Source organism: Carcharhinus amblyrhynchos, chromosome 18 (genome assembly GCF_965287045.1).
Source record: "Carcharhinus amblyrhynchos chromosome 18, sCarAmb.v2.hapA, whole genome shotgun sequence".
NCBI classification, from domain to species: domain Eukaryota; kingdom Metazoa; phylum Chordata; class Chondrichthyes; order Carcharhiniformes; family Carcharhinidae; genus Carcharhinus; species Carcharhinus amblyrhynchos.
This window is the reverse complement of record NC_137341.1, coordinates 21,229,378-21,245,181: the sequence shown is the minus strand read 5'-3', so window position 1 is coordinate 21,245,181 and position 15,804 is coordinate 21,229,378. Positions and strand designations below refer to the sequence as shown.

The 15,804-nt window shown below is 43.7% G+C and overlaps 1 protein-coding gene across 1 annotated transcript in view; it reads right to left on the bottom strand.

Moving 5' to 3' along the window:
- Nucleotides 1-15,804, bottom strand: part of grid2ipb (glutamate receptor, ionotropic, delta 2 (Grid2) interacting protein, b) — a 111,540-nt gene that overhangs the window by 40,841 nt on the left and 54,895 nt on the right. The window contains exons 5-8 of the mRNA XM_080206521.1: nucleotides 14,222-14,307; nucleotides 13,472-13,541; nucleotides 12,771-12,865; nucleotides 4,760-4,943 (exon numbers count right to left, since the gene is read on the bottom strand). Coding sequence (XP_080062647.1) covers nucleotides 4,760-4,943; nucleotides 12,771-12,865; nucleotides 13,472-13,541; nucleotides 14,222-14,307 — 435 coding nt within the window. The remainder of the gene's footprint in view (nucleotides 1-4,759; nucleotides 4,944-12,770; nucleotides 12,866-13,471; nucleotides 13,542-14,221; nucleotides 14,308-15,804) is intronic.

Below are 15,804 nucleotides of genomic sequence, written 5' to 3'. Positions count from 1 at the left end.
CACCTACTGTCGCAACAGGTTCACTCCCTGGCCCTAAGCTCAATTCTGGAACACCTGAACAACGAAGACATATTTGACAGACTGCTATTATTGCTCAGCCTTCAACACCATTATTTCTACAAACATAGCTCCAAACTGTGGTCTGGGGCTCGGCTCCTCCCTCTTTGACTGGATTCTGAACTTCGTAACCTAGAGACCACAATCAGTAAGGATAGGCAACAACACCTCCTCCACGATCATCCTCAACACTGATGCTCCACAAGGTTGTGTTTTCAGCTCCTTACTATATTCCTTATACACCTATGACTCTATGGCCAAAATCCCGTCCAACTTGATTTTCAAGTTTGCTGATGACACCACCGTAGTGGGTTGGATCTCAAACAGTGATGAGACAGAGTACAGGAAAGAGATATAGAATCTGGTGCAACAATAATAATCTCTTCCTCAATGTCAACAGAACACAGGAGATAGTTATTGACTTCAGGAAGCGTAGTGGAGGATATATTCATTGACTTCATCAATGGGGATGAAGTGGAAATGGTCGAATGCATAAAGTTTCTAGGTGTCCAGATCACCAAGTACCTGTCTGGTCCCAACGCCTCTACTTTCTCAGCAGGCTGAGAAGGAAATGCCATGGAAATTTGGCATGTCTGCTACAATTCTCACCAACTTTTACAGATGCACAATAGAAAGCATTCTTTCTGCTTGTATCACAGCTTGGTATGGCTCCTGCACTGTTCAAGACTGCACAAAACTACAAAGAATCATGAACAAAGCCTAGTCCTTCACGCAAACCAGCCTCCTATCCATTGACTCTTCTCGCTGTCACAAAAAGCAGCCAACATAATTAAGGACCCGACACATAGAGTCATAGAGCACCCCGGGCATACTCTCTTCCACCTTCTTCTGTCAGGAAAAAGATACAGAAGTCTGAAGTTATGTACCAACTGACTCAAGAACAGCTTCTTCCTTGCTGCCATCAGACTTCTGAACAGACCTACCTCGTATTAAGTTGATCTTTCTCTACATCCCAGCTGACTGTAATACTACATTCTGCACTCTCCTTTTCTTCTCTATGTACAGTAAGCTTTGTGTAATGCACAAGAAACAACACTTTTCACTGTGCACTAATACATGTGACAATAACAAATCAAGTCAGAAAATGATAATTGTCAACTCCACTTCTGACATAAGCCTTGATTCCCTTATTGTATAAAAGTCTATCTCAGTCTCAAACATACTTAATGACTCAGCCTCCATAGCCTTCTGCTGTAAAAAAATTCATAGATTTATAGCCCTCAGAAAAGAAATTCCTCTTCATATCTGCATTAAGTGGTCAACCCCTTACTGAGATTATGCCCCTTAGCCCAAAACTCTCCCACAAGGAGAAACAGCCTCTCACAACTACTCTGTCAGGCCCCCTGAGAATTCTACATGTCTCAATTAGGGCACCTCTCATTCTTCTAAACCCTAATTAGAGGCCCAATCTACTCAACCTCTTTTCATAAGAAAATCCCTCCAGACCTGGAATCAACCTCGTGAACCTTCTCTGGACTGTCTCCAATGCTAGTACATCTTTCTTTAGGTAAGTTTTCCAGGTGTGGTCTAAATAGTGCCTTGTATAGTTTTAGCAAGACTTCCCTACTTTAATACTTCAGCGCCTTTGAAATAAAGGCCAACATTCCATCTGCCTTCCCTATTACCTGCTGACTTGCATGCTAGCTTTTTGCAATTTATGCACAATACTTTGCTGCAGCTTTCTGCAATCTTTATTTGCAGTATTTATTCTGCAATAATATTTGGCTCCTTTATTCTTCCCACCAATGTGCATAACTTCACAAATGCCAAACACAGACAATTGGTATGAGCTAGGAGGGCACCACGGTCAGCATGGACCTGTTAGGCCAAAGGGCCCACTTCCATGCTGTATTGCTCTGTAACTCAATTTTCCTACATTCTATTCCATTTGCCAAATTTTTGTCCACATACTTAACCTGTCCATATCTCGCTGCAGACACATTGCGTCATTCTCACCAGTTACATTCCCACCTTTGTTTGTGTCTTCTGCAAACTTGGTAATAGTATATTTACTTCACTTGTCCAAATCATTAATATATGTTGCAAATAATTATGGCCCCAGCACTAATCCCTGAGGCACTCCATCAGTTACAGGTTGCCATACTAAAAACAACCCTCTTATCCCAACTCTCTGTCTTCAATTTGTTAGTCAATCCTCTATCCATGGCTAATATACTACCCTAACACCATGGGAATCTTTTGTGTGGTACCTTATCAAATGCTTTTTGTAATATCCAAGCATATTACAGAGGTTCCCTTTTATCCTCTGGGACTTTTCCAGAATTTAAGGATTCTTGGACGATTACTACCAGTGTATCCATTTTCTCTGCAGCTACTTCCTTTAATATCCCAGCCCATCAAGTCAAAGGGACTCCATACTGTCTAATGGGGCTTTCCCTGATACTTTTTCTCTAGTTATTATGCTTATTTTACTCCCCCATTTTTGCCCCTTGTTTATTTAGTATTTTTGGAATGTTGTTAGTGTCTTCCACTGTGAAGACTGACACAAAGTATTTATTTAACTTTTCTGCCATTTTCTGGTTCGCCTTTATTTTTCCCCAGTCTCATTCTCTAAGGGCCCTATGTTCATTTTGGTCTCTCTCTTCCTTTTTATATATTTAAAGAAGCTCCTGCTGTCCATTTTATATTATTTGCTAATTTACCCTCATAGTCCCTCTTTCTTATTCTTTGGTCATCATTGTTTGTCTTTGAAACTTTCGCAATCCTCTGGTCTACCACTAACCTTTGTCACATTGTATGTTTTTCTTTCAGTTTAATACTATACTTCCTTGGTTAACCATTGTTGATTTATCCCCTTTCTAGAATCCTTCTTCCTTACTGGGATATATCTTCATTGTGAGTCATAAACTATTTTCATAAACATCTGCCATTGCTGATCAACTGTCTTTTCTGATAAACTCCTTCCCCTGTCCACTCCAGCCTCCATTCCTTTGTAAGTATCCTTACTTAAGTTTAGCATAGTCATTTCTGACCCAAGTTTGTCACTCTCAATCCGAATGCTGAACCTAACCATATTATGGTCATTGTTTCCTAGGGGACATTTTACTCAGTTATCTATTAAATCTGCCTCATTACACATTACAGATCCAAAATAGCCAGATCCTTGTTTGGATCCATAACATATAACAGGAAACTGTCCTGAATACATCTAATGAATTCTTCCTCCAGGCTATTTCTGCTAGTATGATTTTCCCAATCCAAGGTATTGCCTTTTTAAATATTTATTCCTCCCAATTTATCTTCCATTCTCCAGTATAGCTACTGTTAGGGGGCCTATGGACTACTCCCACCAGTGCCTTCTCCTCGTCATTTCTTACCTCCACCCATATGAATTCAGTATCTTTTGATCCAAGATCATTTCTTGCTAATACACTTACTCTATCTTGTACTAACAAAGCTACCCCACGACCCTTTCCTTCCTGCCTGTCGTTACAAAAAGTCACATATCCCTGAATACCTAGTTCCCAGCTTTTATTTCCTTGTAACCACATCTCTGTAATGACTTTAAGATCATTCAAATTAACCTCAATTTGTGCCATTAATTCATTTATTTGGTGCCAAATACTACGTGCATTTAAGTAATGAGCCATTAATGTTGCTTTTTTTCCACTCCCTTTGACATTATTTGCTTTTTTTCACATTTGTTTACTGTGTCTTCCCCTTCTCCATAAAGAGCCCATGGTGCGTGTTGATTTCCATACAGACCCCAGTATGTGAGCTGATCTCCATACAGACCCCAGAGTTTGTGAGCTGATCTCCATACAGACCCCAGAGTGTGCGAGCTGATCTCCATTCAGACCCCAGCGTGTGAGCTGATCTCCATACAGACCCCAGCATGTGAGCTGATCGCCATAGAGACTCCACAGTGTCTGAGCTGATCTCCATGCAGACTCCACAGTGTGTGAGCTGAACTCTATACAGACCCCAGCATGTGAGCTGACCTCCATACAGACTCCAGTATGTGAGCTGATTTCTGCACAGGCTCCAGAGTGTGTGAGCTGATCTCCATACAGACCCCAGTGTGTGAGCTGTTCTTCATACAGACCCCAGCATTTGAGCTGATCTCCATACAGACCCTGGTGTGTGAGCTGATCTCCATACAGACCCTGGTGTGTGAGCTGATCTCCATACAGACCCTGGTGTGTGAGCTGATCTCCATACAGACCCCACAGTGTGTGAGCTGATCTCCATACAGACCCCACAGTGTGTGAGCTGATCTCCATACTGACCCCAGTGTGTGAGCTGATCTCCGTACAGACTCCACAGCGTGTGAGCTGATCTCCATACTGACCCCAGTGTGTGAGCTGATCTCCATACAGACCCCACAGTGTGTGAGCTGATCTCCATACAGACCCCACAGTGTGTGAGCTGATCTCCGTACAGACCCCAAAGTGTGTGAGCTGATCTCCATACTGACCCCAGTGTGTGAGCTGATTTCCATACAGACTCCACAGCGTGTGAGCTGATCTTTGTACAGGCCCGTGGTGTATGAGATTATTTCAGTACAGGCCACAGGGAGTATAAAATTTGCAGACAGCAACAAACTATTGTCTTTTCTTTAATGCAAGATAAAATGACCTTCCTTGACTAAGCCCAAATAATGAGCTTCATTCTAGCTAAGTTCTGGTCTAATGACAGTGTGGAGCTAGCTGATGGCTACCTGTGCTGGAAGAAACCCTCGAGAGCCTTGCAGACACTGTATCGCTCTTGGGGGGTCAGGAGATGCTCCAGTTGCTGGATGAAGGTTCTGCCTTGGAACTTTATACTGGGTGGTAGGATTTCAGCTACCCACTGAAGAGAAGTCAGTGATGGTGAGTATGAGGGAGAGTCCACAGGTTCCGGTTCTGTGCATTGTGCCACAAGGAAGAGAACAAGAACAAGGACATATTATATACACAAAAAGGCCACAGACAGAAATACACACATATGCACAGGCAAACATAGACAAATACATGGACATAGAATTATGGAAACAGCATAAAGGAAGACATTTGATTCATCAAGCCTGTACCATCTCTTTGAAAGGACAGTTGTAAATAGTCCCACACCATTGCTCTCATACTTACATCTGAGCTTGTAGTATAACAATCCTACTAGAGACTTTAATGTTTAAAGAAGAAATCCAAACACCCAGCAATTAACCACAGAACAATACCATAAGATTTAACATTTTGAAACAAAACAATATTCTGTACTAAAATGAATTAAGCAAAGTAAGCACTATTATACACTAACATAATAATGGAGGCATCACTGCGCCATGGACTCGGGTTCAATTCTGGTCTCAGGTGACTGTGTGGAGTTTGCATGTTCTCCCTGTGTCTGTGTGGGTTTCCTCTGGATGCTCCAGTTTCTTCCCACATTCCAAAGATGTGCGACTTAGGTTGATTGATCACGCTAAATTGTCCCTTGGTGTCAAGGGGATTAACAGGGTAAATACATAGGGTTACCGGGATTGTTGTTGGTGTAGGCTAGACGGGCCAAATGGCCTCCTTCTGTACTGTAGAGTTTCAATGAATTATAATATAGCACTATCGTTAAAATTCAGTTTTACATTTTACTACTCCCCAGTATTCAGTTATAAATTACATCAATCTTGAAAATGCATTCACTTCTCTAAAGACCAATCCACAATCCTCTGGAATTCATTTTCATTTCAGTATTAGAGCTATCCTCTGAGGTAAGCTTTCATTGGCTTTTTGATTATGCAATTCTTCATCTTTTTTCTTTACGTACCTCATGACTGAAGATGCCTCAGCTCCTTGTTAGGGTTGTCAGCAGATAACCAACTATCTTCTTACAATGTCCAAGCTAACTCTGCTGACTGCTTTTTGCCACAAGGCTCTGTGAGGACCACTGGAGATTTCTTTCTTTAGCTACAAGCCAGGCAAATCTTCTAGCTGCTTTCACCCTCGTTAAATCCAAACTAAACTTGAGCCCCCATCTGCATTCTGCATGGTGAACAATAATGTTAGTATTTTCTTTGCTTAAATACAAGTTTGGCAACATTCATTTCTTTTAACCCTATCTTTTCACTAATATGCAGTCTATACAAGAACGAATCCTCTATTACCTCTGTCTTTTCCCAGACTAAACTGCACTAAGTAAATTGCTCATTCGGAGAGTCAGTGCAGATATGATAGGCTGAGTGCCCTTCTTCTGCACTGCAAAAAATTATATTGTTGGGGGGATTTAACGACATTTTCTTCAGAATTTCAGTCCCTATCAAAGAACTCCCAACGGTCTCCAATCTCTTTCCATCTAGGAACTAATGGTCAAATGGGCTCACATGGGCAGTTAAGTGGCAGATGGAATTAAACCCTGAAAAATGTGAGGTGATACACTTTGGAAGGAGTAATTCGATAAGGAAGTATTCAATCAATGGCATGACACCAGGAAGTTCTGTGGAACAAAGGGATCTTGGCATGTTTATTCACAGATTTCTGAAGGTGGAAAGGCATGTTAGTAGGATGGTGAAAAAGGCATTTAGAACCCTTGCCTTTATCAATCGAAGCATAGATTACAAAAGCAGGGAAGTCGTGTTGGAGTTACATAGAATTTTTGTGAGGCCGTAGCTGTGTGCAGTTCTGGTCACCACATTATAGGAAGGATGTGATTGCAGTGGAGGGGGTGCAGAGGAGGTTCATCAGGATACTGCCTGGGATGGAACATTTGAGTTATGAAGAGATGTTGGGTAGACATGGGTTGTTTTCGTCAGAGCAGATAAGACTGAGGAGTGACCTGATCGAAATGTACAAGATTATGAGGGACATGTACAGAGTGGATAAACAGCAGCTGTTCCCCATAATTGAAGAGTCAGTCACTAGGGGACATAGGTTCAAGGTGAAGGGCAGAAGGTTTGGGGCAATGTCAGAAAAAACCTTTTCTACCCAGACAGTGGTGACTAGAATGCGCTGCTTCACATCCTTTAAGAAGTACCTGGATGAGCACTTGGCACATTATAACATTCAAGGCTATGGGCCAAATATAAGTCACAGGAATATAAGTCACAGGATATTAGTCCTGTGACTTATATTCAGTCTACAAGCAGTGGGAGTTAGACATAATTTGCCTATTAGTTAGCATGGTATCTATGTTGTTGTATCTTCAAAGAACCTGCATTATTGTTTCACTAATACTTGCTGTGTGGCAGATTTCCATTGAACAGAAGAACAAAACAGCTGCTGAATATCTGTTGAGCAGAGTCATTGGAACAGCTTGGGGCAATCTATGTACATTGTACATATGTAAATCAGTTAAGCCATAAAATAGAAAGGAACTGGGCTACACCAGTAGCTTCTGGATCTGTCATTGTGATTGTTCCACTGGATCTTACAACAACATTTACAGCCATGAACTGTACTTCATTCTTTAATCAGAACAGAAATTTTCAGCAAGGTCATCCACACTGATACTGTTGCCCTACACTGCTCTCCTCCTTCATGATAACAGTGACTACACCTCAATAGTAACTCATTGGCACATGTTTTATGTGCAACATGTGCAGATGTCGGGCAGGACCAAAAGAGGTCATGTTTCCCAGATGCACAGGACATTTGGTGGAGATCTCTGAGGATCTGCGTGCCATAGTCTCTAACATCGAGGAATCCCTGTGCAACATGAGCACTAAGTTGACCCTGAGCTACAAATGCACAGCCTCATCCATTAAAAGAGTGGCAGACTCGAATGAAGGACAGAATGAGGCGTTCCTAGGGTTGGTTCAGACCTGCAAGTCTGCACACAAGCAATGACCTCAGGAGGTCACTGCCAGTGTGGGAGAAGGGTGTGGCACCTAGTCTCTTAGATGGGTGCCCATTCATCAGTGATGAGCAGAGAAGTTCAAACACAACTCACAATGACAGAAGAGCTGCCTGTCATCTCTGAGGGCTACTCTCACAACAGCCCAGATGAGAGAAGCAGCTCCACTGTCTCTCTGTCAGTCAATACATCATCCTCAGAGACCACCGCAATTGAGGTGTGCCCAGTGAGGTTGCTGAGTGCAACCCCTCAGATGGAATCTACATAGGCCCCACCAGCCAGAGAAGAACTAACATAAGAACATAAGAAATAGGAGCAGGAGTAGGCCATCTAGCCTGCCCCACCATTCAATAAGATCATGGCTGATCTGAAGTGAATCACTTCCACTTTCCCGCTTTCTCCCCATAACCTTTAATTCTGCTGTCTATCAGAAATCCATCTACCCGTGACTTAAATATACTCAACGAGGTAGCCTCCACCACTTCAATGGGCAGAGAATTCCAGAGATTCACCACCCTTTGAGTGAAGAAGTTCCTCCTCAACTCCATTCTAAACTGCCCTCCCCATATTTTGAGGCTATGCCCTCTAGTTCTGCTATCCTTTCTAAGCAGGAAAATTCTCTCTACCTCTACCCTATCTAGCCCCTCCATTATCTTGTATGTCTCTATAAGATCCCTCCTCAGCCTTCTAAACTCTAATGAGTACAGACCCAGTCTATTCAATCTCTCTTCATAAGCTAACCTCCTCATCTCCAGTATCAGCCTGGTGAACCTTCTCTGCATTCCCTCCAAGGCCAATAGATCCTTTCGCAAATACGGGGACCAAAACTGCATACAGTACTCCAGCTGCAGCCTCACCAGAGCCCTGTACAGTTGCAGCAAGACCTCCCTGCTTTTATATTCTATCCCCCTTGCTATAAAGGCCAACATTCCATTCGCCTTCTTGATCACCTGCTGCACCTGCAGACTGGGTTTTTGCGATTCATGCACAAGGACCCCCAGGTCCCTCTGCACTGTAGCATGCTGCAGCTTTTCACCCTTTAAATAATAATCCCTCCTATTATTATTTCTACCAAAGTGGATAATCTCACATTTCCTAACGGTATACTCCATCTGCCAGGTCCTCGCCCACTGACTCAGCCTATCCAGATCCCTTTGCAGACATTCTGCGCCTTCCAGGCAATTTGCTTTTCCACTCATCTTCGTGTCACCAGCAAATTTTGTTACCCTACACTCAGCCCCCTCCTCCAGATCGTCTATGTAAATGGTAAACAGTTGAGGCCCCAGCACCGATCCCTGCGGCACTCCACCAGTCACCAACTGCCACCCAGAAAAGCAGCCATTGATTCCAACTCTCTGTTTCCTGTTAGATAAACCAATCCTCAATCTACGTTAACACCTTACCCCCAACTCCGTGCACCCTAACCTTCTGCAGCAACCCTTTGTGAGGCACCTTATCGAACGCCTTCTGGAAATCTAAAAACACCACATCGACCGGTTCCCCTCTGTCTACCGCACTAGCCACATCCAATAAATTCGTTAAACACGACTTCCCCTTCACGAATCCATGCTCCGTCTGTTTGATCAAACCGTTCTTTTCTAGGTGTCTTGCTATTTCCTCTTTGATGACGGATTCTAGCATTTTTCCAACTACGGACGTTAAGCTAACCAGCCTATAATTCCCTGCCTTTCGTCTGCTACCTTATTTAAACAGCGGCGTAACATTAGCCGTTTTCCACTCTTCCGGCACTTCCCCAGAGTCCAGTAAATTTTGATAAATAATTACTAAGGCGTCTGCTATCACCTCTGCCATTTCTTTCAGAACCCTGGGATGCATTCCATCTAGTCCCGGGGACTTGTCTACCTTCAGTCCCATTAGTCTATCAAGCACTACCTCTCTAGTGACAGTAATTGCATTAAGGACCTCATCTTTAATATTCGGTAAGCTATTTGTGTCCTCCTCTGTGAAAACCAACACAAAAAACTTACTTAAAGCCTCAGCCATTTCCTCATTACCCACCGCTAAATCCCACCTCTCGTCCACCAAGGGTCCAACATTCACTGTTAAGGTCACTGAGACCAACAGGACATCACAGTCAGAAATCTACTCCTAATGCTGCTGTCTGTGGGGAAGGCACCACCAGCAATCTATGCTTAAGACACAGGTGAGCACAGCAATGAGTTTGTACTGGTGGCTTATGCTTTTTTATAAATGTCAAGCGTTTAAATCAATTCTTTTCAGAAGTTCTGTTATTTTCTCTTCAATGTCATAAAGGGAAATGAGTTACTTGCTACCAGCCCTGAGTGCCCTGTGTATTCAATGGGTGTTTGCCTCATTAGTGCCCGGTGAAAGATATTTGGGGCAGCAGACTTTATTACTAAGGTAGTGATTCAACCTTGGGCTCACAGCATGGTTATGCATAAGATGTTTGGGAAGGAGGTGGTGCCCTTGGTCTCAGACAGAAGGCAAGCCTTGGCAGCCTAATCGAAGGAACACTGAATCAAAGCATCCCTGATGTCCCTGCCTCCCTGAAGGTTCCTCATTTCAGTCACTTCATCCTTGCCATCTGCCTACTCGAGCATCTGAGTCTTCATTTGTTTCCTCTTCTGAAGCAGGTACACCTGTGTAAAGAGAGCTAAATTATGCAGAACAGAGCAGACAACAGTGAATGACACTCACCCTGGTGGATATTGCAGGTCACCCCCAGAGTGGTCTAGGCACCAGAACCTCATTTTCAGCTATTGTCCTCTCTATCACTGGCCTTGTGGAGACATAACAGTAATTGCATCTCTCCTCTGCCCATGTCCTTGGGTGCCTGAGAGGTGTCATCGGCTACCAGCCACAAGGATATCCCTTAACACTGAGCAACCACCTGTCAAGCCAAGTTGAAGCCGCAAACAGTCTTGGCACTTGAGTATGTGGTATATAGGCATCATTGGAGCTGCCTGGGTGCTTTCCACAGACTTGTAGAATCTGGGTCCTGTGGTCACAAACCATCTGAACATTCATGTAGTGAAACCTCTTCATATTGACAAAGGCACCCGGCTAGCCACATGGGTGAAATCATTGGCACCCTGGATGCAGGGGAATCCTACAATTGCAGTGAAACCTCTGGCCCACTCAGTCTGGCTGATCTGACCATCCTGAAATAAATGAATTTTCTCAACAGTCTGAACTGAGCATCAGCTAGACACAGCTGTGTGTAGCTAACTGGAACACTCTGCAAAGGTCACCCACTAGCTTCTAGAGGCACAGAAGTGCAACAGTTATCATGGGCATTGGATGTCCACCCACATAATTGGAAAATACTTCCTGCCTAATCATCTGGCATATGGATATGACAGCTCCCCTTGAAAATCAGAGCCTCTTGCAACACTAGACCTCTGTCACGTCAAGGGAGTTAGGTCGGTGCTGTACAGTCTGAAAACTGGGAAGTGGTGCCTTCTGCAGGGACATCCTTCTTGACCCCGTGCTGGCCGTAAGCACTCAGTGCCTGTGTCTGCTCTGAAGTGATTCCTGCAACCACCTGGCCTTCTCCATTTTTGTCCCTTGTCTTCCTCCTCAGAGGAGGTGTTCCCTGCTGAGTAGACTATATCCATCGGCAGAGATGCAAATGAGGGTGCCAAAAGGTCACACTTCTCAAATGTCCAGAAAGCTCTAGACAGGATGCCTAGGTCTCCAAAGAAAATAGCAAAAACGTTCACAATGCTCCACACCAAACCCTCACCAAACTCCCAAAACTTCCAACTAACTTGGTCTGTCTTTGCTCTGGTCCCATTTTATCCCACTTGGATGACAAAACAGTAAAATGGATTGGCTGCCTGCCCATATTGCCCGTACACCAACCTTAAAATTACACTGGAAAAGTAATATTCTGGCCAATAGCACTTTTTATCCTCCAAATGAACTCCCTAATTGTTGGCTAACTTGCATCCAATCCATACTTGCACCTGCCAGTTTAAATATCACATAGGTGCACAATGATGTCAGGGTGCGCATCCAACATCTTCTCATGTGATTTCAGGCAATTCTGGGTTGGGCGAGTGCCTATCCAGGTAGCATAAAATTCTGCCCACTGGCTATAAAGAAATTTGGGAAATCCTGAGGGTATGAACGGTGTTATACAGAAACCTCCTTCCTACCTAAAAAGAACAGAATTCACACCTACACTTAAATGTTGAATAGAAACATATTTTAAAATATTTTGCTCTTTCTCTACCCACCAGGCCCCACATTTTGGCCACTTGGGGACAAAAGTCAGTTCAAACATAAGGACTAAACTCACTAATCATATCCATTCTGACAACCTAGTCAAGCAACTATCATCAGGAACTTGAAAGTGCATTTGTAAAATGGTAAGTGACAGACAAATATTGTCCAGCAGAAGGTGCTATAGGCAGCAAATAGTGAAAAACAACACTCCACATCTACTGTCATAATTTGTAGATGCCTGGAAGCAGAACATTCTCACATTAAGCAGAACATGACCCTTCACTAAAGATCTGAGCTCTTCTGGTCTCAGTGCCTCAGGATGAAATAAGTAGACTTTGGTAAGGATGAGGGGAATGAGTATGCAGGACTTGATGCAAGCAAAGTGTTGGTCAGCAGGTTACCTTGCTGTAAAAAAAAACTTTCCATTTACACAGTCAGTAATCCTTTCCCTGCTGAATGATGATTTATGGCTAGAACTTCAGCTCTGTGACACCATTGGAGTAAATGGTATGGAAGCATTGTGTTGAGTTGTTGTGTTAAGCGAATCAGTGAGAATTTCCTCAGGTGATTCTCTTAATCAGCTGCCATATGTTCAAATCAGTTTATCTGAAATTCCAACCAAAGATGAAAAGAATCCAGTGGCACATTGCAGTGAAACAACACAACATTCGCTTGTGGTGTTTGTCAATGTTTCCACTTACCAAGGGGGTAATTAAAAGGACCATCTTCCACCACGAGAGTAGGCATGGCTCCACTACCTTGTAACATGGCCACCACCTTCTCATGGGAGCAGTTTCTGAAACATATGCAAACAAACCAGGCAATCACATCATTGTTCACAGTTCATGGTATAATTTCAGGCACGCACACAAATGAAACAAACTGTTTAGTTACAGGACAGCTGAAAACTAGTGGACACTACATATTGGGGCCTATGATCAGATCCAGTCAGGATTGATTTTATGATCCTCTTACACTCGAGAATCGCAACACAGTTCCAATAATATGCAACTTCCACCTGCCCCTCATCTGTCACTCTCACTCAGAGAGGTTTTTGAATGGCTGGTGTTGGAAATATTGTACTGATGCAATAGGAGGTATTCTTCCATAGTTGAAGTTAAAGCAACTTGTTCGGACAGAGGATAACTTTACCCTCCGTCTCACAGGTATTATACCTTGGAGTGTTTGATGGGATGCTATACAGGGAGTTTTACTCTCTATCCAATCTATGCTGTACCAACTCTTGCAGCTTTTGATGAAACGGGGAATTGCCCTGCATTATACCTGACCTGCAAGTGTTTCATGTAGCAATGGAAGAGGGTTTTACTCTGAATGTATCCCTTGCCCAATAGTAATTTTTTTAAATTATGTATAATACAAGCAGTAAATGTTCTGAACTCGCCTCATGTCCAGCCCATTGAGAAACAAAATTCGATCTCCTGCCTTCAATCCAGATTTCTCAGCTGGACTTCCTGAAAGGGACACATAGTGAGCAATAGAGGGAGATCCAGCAAACGCATGTTAATCATCATGATCACTGGAAGCTTTAAACTAGCACAATTTTCCAACTTTCTTTTACTCTCCCCTCCCTCACCACCCCAATTTACCTGAACCTGAGGGATGTGTCTTTGCAGCACCATTCTGGCCAGGCAGCAGGTTGTCTCTGGACAATGGAATTTGCATCCTCCCCCAGCCACCCCATCCCCAATAGCAGAGTGCCTCCTTTGTCTCCCACTGCTGGAACATCATCCATGTTTTCTCATGATCACCCTATGTGTGGGGATGTGCACTCTCTGATGCTGGCCTCATCAAATTAAGGCAATTATTCAACTGCTCAGCAACACGCACCTTGGATTTGATTTGATTAATTATTATCACATGTTGGGATACAGTGAAAAGTATTGTTTCTTGCACGCTATACAGACAAAACATACCGCTGGTAGAATACGCAGAGAAGAAGGAAAGGACAGGTGCAGCATATAGTGTTGCATAAACATTGATTTCTTCTTCACTGTGACCAATTGGGCAATCAATTCAGAAAACTGAAATCCACAGCAGATTCGCTACAAATTCTCACTCAAAATCCAACATCAGTGGATGCCCAGACAAGCCATCACTTCACTGATGCACGCTGGACCAATTTATAACTCACCTGGGATAATGGACTCAAGCCATACAGGGCCATGGCCACGCAGGGTAAAGCCAAAGCTTTTGTGGCCTTTGTACACTCGAATCGTTCTATTAAAAAGAAATGAATAATTACAATTTAATTAAAAGAAAAAGAGTTTAATTCAAAAGGAACATTTCCTTGGGAAGATTCTTGTTCTCAAAAACTGGGAAGAAACTACATTAGCTTCCGTGCACACTTGGGCTCTAAAACTTGGTTTTTGCCAACCTGTGCCTAAATTCTCTGGATTTGATTAAAGCAGTGGTTGTTCCTATTGTGTAAGTTCCTCTGTAGCTTGGTTCAGTGATGCAGCAATATGTCACTAATGGACAATGAAATTTTCATCCAATCACTCCAGCCTGAAATGCATGAATGTTCAGATTCATCCTCAGAGTGCAATCTTATGATCTCTTCCTGCCCGCCATTCAATGAGGCAAGATGGTAAGATTAGGTAACAGGCGAAAAGTGGGGTTTGTGCCTGGTTTCTTGTCCCCCGATCTTACTGGCCTTGTTTTACTGGCGAAATCGGCTTTGCATCCACATGTCATTAGTGAGTCCTGGATGCTTTCACCTGGGCTCACTTGTACTTACCTCCTCGCCAGTCAAGTTTCACACCGGTGAGAATCACAGCTGGTCTCTTCCGGTGGGGGGGGTTGTGTGTGTGTGTGTTCATGGGCCATTGAAGAAGCCCCTGGGTGGTCAGGGGCAGGGCTGGGCAGTGCCCATGGTGCCGTGCCAGCCTGACTTGGGACTGCCACCATGCACCATAACTGTGTCAGGCACTGCCAACGGGGTGGGGCCTGGATGGTGATGGGGAGGGGCAAGGGGAAAGCTCTACAGGAGGTGGAGCTCTGCAATGGGGGGGATGATCAGTGAGGGGGTACTCTGCAGATGAAGGTGACTGGCGCGGGTACTCTGCAGCGAAGGGGAACTTTGCAGACGAAATCGGGAGCAGTCGTTGAGTGAGGTAGAGCAATGTTGGTTAGGAGAGAGGTAGCAGATCACCCAGTGTCCTGGGAGATCGGGGATCCTGCATAATGGCGCCCCAAGCACTCTTCAGCTGGCTTCACCAGCGAGCTTAGGTTCCATCATCCCATTGCATCCGGTCTCTTTTTTTGCACTAAGTATTATAAGATTGCAACTTGCAGCTTGCCACATTCTCTCCTATTTTCTTGCTTGTTTTGCACTTAGTAGCTGAACAAGCACAGAAGCTTTCACACATCAAGTATCCACTCAATACACAAAGAAAAGAATCAAATGAATAAAAATCACGTCTTTAGTCAGGGCAAAGAGGGACAGCCCTGTTTGCTGTCTGTTGGAAGTGGACTGTGGAAGAGCTGTGGACATTGAAAGTCACTGTAGTGTGGAGTGCGAGCACAAGGTCCCAATCCAAGTCTAGAATGTCTCTACAACAGACATTCCCTGGATCAGGCATGTGTTAAAATATAGTCAGAGTCCAACTGAGTCATCAACCTCGATTAACATTTACAGAAGAACCCTGCTGACTTCAGGAAAGTATCTCTGGCATTTGCTCAGAAGAGTGAGATAAAATCAGGCACAGCAGGATC